The sequence below is a fragment of the Trachemys scripta genome, chromosome 15, assembly GCF_013100865.1.
Source record: "Trachemys scripta elegans isolate TJP31775 chromosome 15, CAS_Tse_1.0, whole genome shotgun sequence".
Taxonomy (NCBI): Eukaryota; Metazoa; Chordata; order Testudines; family Emydidae; genus Trachemys; species Trachemys scripta.
In genome coordinates, this window is record NC_048312.1 from 8,207,870 (window position 1) to 8,217,750 (window position 9,881).

Below are 9,881 nucleotides of genomic sequence, written 5' to 3' on the forward strand. Positions count from 1 at the left end.
AGCTGAACTCCCCTCTGTGTCTTAACGTCCCGCTCCCCCACTGGCCTCAGTGGTCCCCGCCTCCGGGAGGCTCCTAGGCCCTGACCCCCGGGTCCCTTTGTGCTCTGACACCTCCATCCGGACTCGCTCCTCACAGGCCTCTGACAGGCCCTCTCTAGTGCCGCCGCGCGGATTGTCCCCTTCCGGCCGCCGGCCGTTCCCCACGCGGCGCGGATTGGCCCTGCCGGGTACCGTCCCCCCCCCTGCGCAGCGCGTATTCCCCTCGCCGCCCCCAAACTCTGCGCCTCGCGGCTTGGCATCGCCAGCCCTGGCGTGTCCCTCGGTGGCCACCGTAGAGCAGCCTGTACGTGGCAGTGGGTCTGGCCTGGCCTATGAACGGCGGCCCCGTGCCCCGGAAGAGGCGGGGTGTGAGCAGGACGTGCCCCCCTTCTGCCGCGCCGCTCGGTCCCCCTTGGCTCCGCCATGTCGCCGGTGAGGGCGGTGCTGGCGCTGCTGGCCGCGCTTTCAGCCCCGGCTGCCGGCTACTTCGTGAGCATCGACGCGCACGCGGAGGAGTGTTTCCTGGAGCGGGTCCCGTCTGGCACCAAGATGGGGCTCATCTTCGAGGTGGCCGAGGGGGGCTTCTTGGACATCGACGTGGAGGTGAGGCGGGGGAGGGCGGGTAAAGCGAGGAGGGGAAACGGGGGTCTCGGCCCCTGGGCATAGGGCCGGGGAGTGAGGCGGGAGGGAACGAGAGCGGGACGTGGGGAGCGGACCTGCAAGGGGAGCTGGGGCTGTGGGCTGACCTTGTGGGGGGCGGGGAGGAAGGGTAGGCCGAGGTATGCCAGACCATGCTATGAAAGGTGTGATCCGTGCTGTAGGTGAGAGTGATGGGCTCTAATTATGGCGCGGGGGGGGGGCGCTTTTGGCCATTGGGTTGAGCTTGGGGGGCAGTTTGGTAGATAAAGCGTAAGGGGGGGTAACCATGGCTGGGGACGGGGGGCACAGTTGCTCAGGTGGGATGAGGGTTCTGGTATTGGCTCACCCCAGGGCGCATGGAATGTCCTGAGCAGAGCCCAGCCCAGCCTCCCATCTGCCCGTGCAGAACAGAGAATGATAAACTAACGCCTTGATCAGGCAAAGCGAAGCTTTTTGGCCTCGGGGCGCAGAGCTGTGTCAGGCTCTATCTTATCAAGGGCAAAAGCAGGATCCTTTAAGGGCCAGGGCAGCGTATGCATGTGCCCTATTGTGGTGCGAGGGGATTCTGAGTGTAACCACGGGGTGGTGGTGATGTGTGTGTGGGGAAGGGGCATGAGAGCAGGGATGTGACGCTACTGACAGCCTCTGGGGGAACAGAGATTGTACCCTGAGCAGTTAGTAGTCTAATGGCTAGTAATGGGGAGAGCTCAGAGCTATGAAGGAAGGGAGAGTGATGATGGGGGCTGCTCTGGTGGCCATAAATCTAAAGACAGAAATGTGTTAATCACAATTGGCTGGAATGCTCATATAGCTCTCTCTTTGTCCACTTGCATTTCTTTATGTGCCAGGCTTGCCTGCCAAATTCCTACTTGGCAGAAGCACTATCACACTCATGCTAGGTCATGGTCTCTGCTGCTGGTAATTTGAGATGTCCAAATTCCCCCAGAAGAGGCTAAATTACTTCTGCAGATCAAGTTGCCCAGGGCCAACTTCTCTCTATTGTCAGCATAACGGCAGAAAGCACCTGTAAAAGGCATTACTATGTCTAGTAACTGCACTTTCAAAACCACCCTCTTAAAATCTTCCTTCCTTTCTATATCCCACATCCTCTTTTGAAAGTTTTCAAAATAAGCTTTCTATTAGCAGGGGATGTGGTAGGGGATGCTTCTTACAGAATAGTGCTGATTAGTTTTGGGGGGCCCTACAGCAGTTTCCTAGTTTTGATGCATGAATTTTGACTTAACATTGTTGGATTTGACTGACACATTATGAATTGTGGGCTTTTAATTTTTTTGACACCTTCCCCCCTTGCCCTCCTCCCCCAAAGAAATCCAGGTCAGTAGGAGAATAATGTACACACTTCATCTCAAAGAATCCCAAAGACGCTTCAGTCTACAAGTGGAATCTCTTCACCAACCACAAATGCAGTCAACTTTGAAGTGGAATATGGCAACTATTAGGCTTATCTTGAGCACTTTCACAAGAGATTGTGAGATATAATAAGGAAGAAAAATGTTGAGGGTGATTTTCTGAGTGGAATGACTAGATGTAGCAGTACTTTTTCTGGATGCTTTCTGCAGTTATGCAGTGACATTATGGAATAGGTAGGAGCGGTATTGAGGAAAAGTATTAAATGCAGTTTAAACTCACATCTAGGGCAGCAGAATGTAATGAAACAAGGCCAAGACTCAAGTTTCAACACTCTACTTTTGGCAAAAAGAGCCTTAAGATCTTAATGATCACAAGTGGTCAGTACACTGGTTCAATCATATCCTAAGAATGGTACCTGCAGCAGCACAGAATCGTATACTTAAAAACAATAGTGAGAAGTCAAAACAAGTACGTTTGCTTCTCATTTACTTTCCTGCCAGAAATGGAGGTTAGGGTTCTGTGTTTATATATTATGTTTACTTTTGGATGCTAATGTTCATCTTCACCGTTTAAAGATAATGCAAGTCTTGGCAGGTAAAAAGCCTTTCACGTCACCTTAAAGAGGTATTTTCTGAAAGGTTCTAATGCAGATAGAAAAATGTCATACTGCTTTTTAGTTGTGGCAGATAAGAGATTATATAGATTCTGTTGGTATTGCATATCAATGGTAGGAGTGCCGTTTCCAGATGGAATATCATGAGTTTAGTTTAAATTTGCTTTTTCTAAATGCATGACTTCAAGACACACACAGAGTAGTGAAATTTTCTTTTTTGCCCCCAGATTACAGGACCTGACAATAAAGGGATTTATAAAGGAGACCGAGAGTCCAGTGGAAAATACACATTTGCTGCTCACATGGATGGAACTTACAAGTTTTGCTTTAGCAACAGAATGTCCACCATGACTCCTAAGATAGTGATGTTCACTATTGATATTGGAGAAGCTCCAAAAGGGCAAGACATGGAGACAGAAGGTGAGGAGAACTTCTGGAAGGAAAATAGTTCTGATTTGTGACCTTGAAACACTAATCTTAGAAGCTTTTCTCTGCACACATCCTTCTGAAGTACTGTACAAGAAACCTCACAATTCTTATCTCATTCAGTCGCTTTAGTTTGTCATTTTCTTGAGCAGCTACAACTGGGTCTAAATATTTTTAGACACTACTATACAACGTCATGCAAAATGATTGGGAATCACTCTGCCGTCTGCAGGCACTAATGCTTTCATTCTTTAGTCTTTTCCTCAGTTTCACACTTCCAGTTCAGGTGCTCAGCACTATGTAGATTACCACATGCATTAATTCAATTCTTTGATAAGTGTGCTAATATGTAATTTTCTCCTAGCCATGTACATTACTGGTTTATCTGCAGCCTTTTGTCCTGTACTCGTGTTCATCTCTTACACTTTTCCCTAGGTGGTGGAGATACCTGGGATGGTATGTGTACTGCTTTTTGAAAGCTCATTAGCATCTTGTCTTTTGCATATGTTTATTCACTAACATCTAACTTGTGCTTTTCCTCTTTTCTAACATCTGTTTGTTAGCATGAGAATGTCTTTTTAATAAACTACACAAAATGAAGGTCTGATCCTGATCGATGCTGGGCACCTACAACTTCTATTGCGAGGTCTGGGTGCTTAGCATCTCTCAGGATCAGGCCCTTAAACTGTTAATGAACATTTGTCTTCAGGGGGTTATTTATGGCTAACAGGAGACGTAATCAGGAGTTTCTGTTGCGTAGAATTCAATTTAAAATACTGATCTAGTGACTTTAGATATTTCATAGTAGTTGTTTTGCTTTCTGGTAATAAAGTGGGTGTGGGGAATTGAGAGCATTTTGGAGGGGAATGAACCACTTTCTTGTAATATAATCTTACAGCTAATGCATAACCTGTAAGTGAAAAATTACAACAGATGTCATTTACCAAAGAATGAAATTAATGTTTTGGGAAACAGACTGAATCATAAAATTTAGAAAATCATGCAACACTACAGTAATTAGCAAGAAGACAGTAATACCTTTTGTCTTCTATTATAGCAGATATGTAACCCATGTGTGAAGTGAGTGCTTGATGTTTTCTTGAAATATTTAACAATTTTCTAACTGAGTTCTTATTCATAAGAGATAGTTAAAAGATTCTCTCAAGTCTGTGAATAGCACACCTATCATGCAGAATACTGACACAAGTCTAGTTTCGTCAGCTTAAGGCAGATGTTTGCCTTAAAGCAACTATCTTTTCAGCATGTTTAAACAATCCATACAGTAGTAATCTTTGTTCTTACTAATAAGCTACCCATATTGCAGTAGCCAGCTGGCTGTGAGAATGGGTGGTGTATCTTGATATCTGTAAGGTAAGGTCAGTATTGCTCTGGCAACTGTAAAGGGGTTTTTTTGGTGACAGAATTCATAACTCATGAGTTCTTTTCTCCTTCCTAAAAGAAGTGTGGCTTTTGAACAGCCTTGTTCTTTCTCTTATCACTGAAAGAGAGAGGTCCTTCGTGTAGCATTTAAGGCTGCATCTAAAATATCTGCCATTTACAAGTAAAAATAATGTATGGTGGCTCCCAAGTATTACCCTTAAATGTCCCATGAATTGCCCTGAACTTCTAGTTAATTCCTGCAAGCTATCTGAACTGTTAGTAGCAGAGGTCAACCTCTGCGGGAGTGCCCTGAAGTTCTTGGTGCTAGAGAAATCTGATAAGTACACTTTATTAATCTAAATGTTGCAGAGTTGCAAATTGCTCTGAGCATTGAAGGCAGTAAACAGTAGCCTACTGTCATCTGACATCCAAACTGCTAAATACTGGCTCTCTGCTCCAGCATGTGGTGAGCCACCTCAAGCCATTGTTCTATGATAATCAGCCGGTGTTATTTTCCTCTTCCATTATCAGGCCACTGTCATGTCATGCCAGTACCTGGAAAGAGAGGTGTCTTCCTTCAGAACTGATTTTATCCCATATGTCAACTACAAAGGAAGGTCACAAGAGTAGCCAAACACACCTCTCCAGAAACTCATCTTCTTTAGCCAACATCACAAGTTTCAACTAAATTCTCAGTTGCTGTGCTGTTGGCAAATTAGCATTAAAGCTCTGTACTATTTAAGAGAATGTGTTTGAAGGACGTATAGTGAAGGTAATCCTAGCAGGAGAGACGCTAGCACAATATTGTACTGATTTGATATGTTCAGATAAATTTTGCACTCTGCTTCTCTGGAAAAATATATATATGTTGAATGTAACTGATCTGTGTTGACTATAACATTGGTCACCCCTTCCCTGGCCTCCAAGTTAGATACCATGAAGAAGGAGGCTTACACAAACGTAAAATATAATTGTAAAGGAAGAAACCTGTGAACCTGACACTGAGATTTTTAGAAATATAGTTCCCATCATTGTCAATATCAGATTTACTTATCAAATAATCTTTTCCTACAAGGTTGAAAAGTTTTCAGCTGTATAGACTCTGCATTTTATAAAACTAACCATAGTATGGAATTAAATATAACTATTCATCCACTTTCAGGAGAAGCTGTTTCTGATATGTCAATAATACACTTTCTTACATTTTTTTTTTTAAATTGTTCTGCAGCTCATCAGAACAAGTTAGAAGAGATGATTAATGAGTTAGCAGTGGCCATGACAGCTGTAAAGCATGAACAGGAGTACATGGAAGTTCGTGAAAGAATACACAGAGCAAGTATGCGGCTTTCTTTGACTTGCATGCTGTTTTTTTTTCTTAAATGCTAGTATATTTTGAGCTTTAGGGAAACTATCTAAAAACTACATTTGGTTATTTGAGAATTTTAAAACTCTTGAGTCCTACTGGCATGATAGAAATAAAGTGATGACATTGAGATCCTTTCTTTAAACCTGGTTGTCCCTAGTATAACTAAAAAATTCAATTATGCAAACTGTCTATCTGTTATGCCAGTGTAAAATTTGAAAGATAAAGCAGGAACTATTTGCAATTAGTAAATAGTACTGTATGTTTATGAATGTCTCAAGGTCAGTGATATGTTTCCTGGTGGTAGATGGATGCATTATTTGATATGAGAAATAAGTCTGGCTTACTTTGCTGTAATTGGGCCTAATCCACCTTGTCTTCCTTATGCAGAGATAGGTCTTTTGGATGTTAGTGGAACTATTGCTACTCATGTGAGGAAGGTGAACAGGGTCTAAGACACAATCCTCACTACTTAAAATAGAATTGGCAGCTAGAATAAGTCCAGTACAAATAAAGGGGAAATCGGTTTTCCTGTGAAACACATAATGTTACGTTAGAACTTTCTGTATAGGAACTTAATTTTTAAAAAGATTCAATACATAAAAATGTCCACTCCTTTAGGGCTGAATTTATAAATGTACATTAACATCAACTTCTCCTTATCCTCATGGATTCAAAATTATCTTGATAGGCTTTTCATAAAGAGAAACATAATCAAAGACTTGGGGGAAATGAGGCAGATTCCTGAGGGGACATCCATCAAATAAAATCCAATTATTAAATTCTTCCATTGCCGCATTTCATTACACTGGTTCTAGCAGTTGTGGTCCCTGTTCATAATTTCACATCCAGGAAGAATGTCTTCATGCTTTCTTTCAGCAATAATAATTACTGCAAAAGAATTGACCTAACATTTTGTGAACTATGGTATCCATTTCATTTACTATCTTCCTAACAGTGTCCATCATGCTGTTTTTTAAAGGATGTAGAAGATATGATGGTATAACATTAGGCTTAGGAAAAAGTGCTTTAAACACAGTGGCAAACCGTCCGCTTGCTGCAGTTACTACCAAAGTGACACTATTCTAGAATTTTACCTGAGAGTAACATCTCATTCTTGACATGCCAGTGAACTCTTTAAATGTTTACAGTAAAAATGCTTTGCAGTATGTGCAAACTAACCAGTTTTAGTGGTAATTGGCTGTATTTTTGTTTTATCAATATTGGAAATGGTACTGACTCTGTAGAACAGTGGATTAATAGACTTGATACTGAATTGGTATACCAGCTTGACTCTGAAGTTAGGAAATGCAATTGTTGCACTAAAGGGGAAGAAAGCAGAGGAGTAAATCTGGAGTAAGGTACCAGGTCCGGCCATCAAACTTGTATAAATTAGTCTGGGTTAGTAGGTATTCTCATGGAGACAGGGTAGGGCATTGAAAGATGCTGCAACTTGTGACTGACGTTGAGATTGAAAGAGCTTCTGGTGTCTGAAAAGTATGATTCCAGTAGGAAAATTTCCCCTTGGATTGGAAAAATGGACATATAACTGGCAAATTCTGCTTGGACCTTTAGACCTTATAATCCTTTTGTCGCTGTAATTTTATAGTGATGTGTCCTATCAGCTTTATTAACCTTTTAGAGAGTAACACAGTCATCCTAGACCACTTACTTGGCAAGAATGCAGAGTGTGCCAGCATTCTAAGGGTTGTATGGATGAATGCACAGATGAGTATAGTGATTGCTGTCATAACTATATAGGCTTTATTAAATATCTTACACCATACTTAATTAAATATTTTAGTAGTCATATACTTCTGTTTTTTCTCCAACAGTTAATGACAACACAAACAGCAGAGTGGTCCTCTGGTCATTCTTTGAAGCCCTTGTACTAGTTGCCATGACACTGGGACAAATCTACTACCTGAAGAGATTTTTTGAAGTCCGAAGAGTTGTTTAAGAAAACTTTTCCTGATGATCCCAAACACTCACTTTACTATTTACCAAACATGGTCACAAAACAATGTCATTTAGTTTCTAAGCCCTAATTTCTGAACTATAAAACTTTATTTGCTTAAGTTCCTAGTTAAAATAAAATGTTTTTATATATCTTCTGTAGCAAAAGCTGTGTTTAAAATATCTTGTCACTTAATTGGCATAATTTTTTCACTTGAAATCTGCCTAGTCTTTCTGCTAAGCGAGGTCTAAACAGACTGCAAATGCTATAATTCAAACGTAGTAATAAGCAATGTTACTGTCTTTTTCTAACTTTTTTTTTTCTGTTTTCATAATTAATTGCAATTCTGTCTAGGGAAACAGTAAAAGGTCCTAAAGTGACTATTTGCATTCTTCACATCTTTAATCCTGCAGTAGACAGTATGGAATGAAAATAGTCCCCTCTTCACTTTCATGTACTGCCCAGAAGGGCAAATAAAGCAGAACTTCATTCTAATATGACTGATAATGAATAGAAGACAGCTGACATTTCCAGTATAGTATGCATACTTGGTCACAAAAAAAATCTATAGTAATGATCTTAATTACATTGATTTGTTCCCTACATTCTTTTAAATTAAAAATTGATATTAAAATACACGCTTTCCTTTTATTACCAGACAATTATGTGGTTTTAGTTTCACAGGTTTATAACTATCAAAGCCAGTTGTGTGCAGTGTCTTGGCAAACAGTAGTTATTAACCCCATAGTGCTTGCAGGTCCGAAGCTCATACTGTTGGCACTATTGCAGAATGCACCAGTGTTCAGGAAATCTGGATTTCTGATGCCAAAGGGTTCATGGTTCTTGGGGTTTATTGCAATGCTATGCAGCCCTTATTTTAATTTAAGTGGCATTTTCTGCCATTATCTGATCCTAATTAGCATAATGCTAAGTACTGGTGTGTGTTTTCTTTATTTCAGGCACATGTGGATTTCATTTTTTTTGTATAAACAATTACTTTCCTTTCTTGGTATCTGATGCTGGGTTTAAACAATTTAAATGGTGTGGGTGCCGATCCAGGATTATGTTGTGACTGATGTATATTAGTTGTAATTTTTTTTTTTTTTTTTTTTTTTTTTTGGGATGGGGTTGGGGTCTTTTCAAAAGGGGGGAAGATATTACAAGTAACACACAACAGTTTTGTACAATTAATTTAAAATTTGTTACAGGTTTTCATGTTCCAAGTAAACTTTTTCAACCTTGGGCAAACACTTGCAGCAGTTCTTCAAAAAGGGTGGCTGTTACACCTTAATGCAACTGTTGTGTGCCAATATTTTTGTGTGAAACACTTCAAAATTGAATTCTAAGATGTACATTTAAAATTGCTTGTGAATCTAAATATGACCCAAGTTCAATAAATAAACAAATTCTTAAAAAAATGGTTTTTGTCTCTTGACAGTTAACTAGGACATTCTCTACCTTTTCATGTTTGAGATTTTGCTTTTTAAAATATTTTTAGAAAAAATGAGTGCAAAGAAAAATACACGTTAGTTGGAACATCATACTCTGTTTATGGAGTAAAAGGAATTTTGGACAATACTAATATACAGCTTTTACTAATAACGTGCAGCCACACTTGTATTTAAATTTTATTAGTTTTCTTATCAATGTGTGGAAAGTTTTTTTTTTTTTTTTTTTTTCCCCACTAAATATACAATCAAATGAGTACAAACTATTTGGCCTGATTTTTGCAGAGAAAGCTAGTTGGGCACTAGTTGCTTAGCAATAAGTGCAAAACAGTTTGATTAGAGTTGGGTATTTGAGGGCACGTAAAGGAAATGTTTAAAATGGGATCTTTAGCAAAGAGTAGATGCTTGATGGAAAATGCTTATTTTATTCTTGTAGGGAGGCTTTTTTTATGTTTAAAACAGCAAGGTAATAGTTGCATTTCACTAATACCCTGTAACATTTATGCAAAACTAAATAAAAACAACTTTAAAAATTGAGAAGTCTGACCGAGCAGAAGAGGAGTTGGGGAATCTTTATCTTTCTTTCTTCAAGCTGGTACAGGTGAAAGCACCTGGACTGCTTGTGAAACAGTATTGACATAGGTG

General features: G+C 40.3%; 1 protein-coding gene across 2 annotated transcripts; it reads left to right on the plus strand.

The window, feature by feature from the left end:
• Nucleotides 1–389: 389 nt before the first annotated feature.
• TMED2 (transmembrane p24 trafficking protein 2) lies at nt 390–9,197 on the plus strand. Of its 2 annotated transcripts, XM_034791336.1 has the most exons (5): nt 390–642; nt 2,890–3,082; nt 3,524–3,544; nt 5,697–5,804; nt 7,667–9,197. In XM_034791336.1, exons 1-5 carry the CDS (start codon nt 463–465, stop codon nt 7,789–7,791), a joined length of 627 nt encoding a protein of 208 aa, XP_034647227.1. In that variant the 5' UTR covers nt 390–462; the 3' UTR covers nt 7,792–9,197. The 2 variants fall into 2 exon arrangements, with proteins under 2 accessions (XP_034647227.1, XP_034647228.1); XM_034791337.1 differs by lacking the exon at nt 3,524–3,544 and having other exon boundaries at nt 463–642.
• Nucleotides 9,198–9,881: the final 684 nt, after the last annotated feature.

Excerpts from the sequence above, each read along its gene's own strand:
- TMED2 (XM_034791336.1), top strand. The coding sequence starts at position 463 with ATGTCGCCGGTGAGGGCGGTGCTGGCGCTGCTGGCCGCGCTTTCAGCC. Across the intron at positions 643-2,889 it reads TCTTGGACATCGACGTGGAG|ATTACAGGACCTGACAATAA; the intron begins GTGAGGCGGGGG and ends TTTTGCCCCCAG. Across the intron at positions 3,545-5,696 it reads TGGTGGAGATACCTGGGATG|CTCATCAGAACAAGTTAGAA; the intron begins GTATGTGTACTG and ends ATTGTTCTGCAG.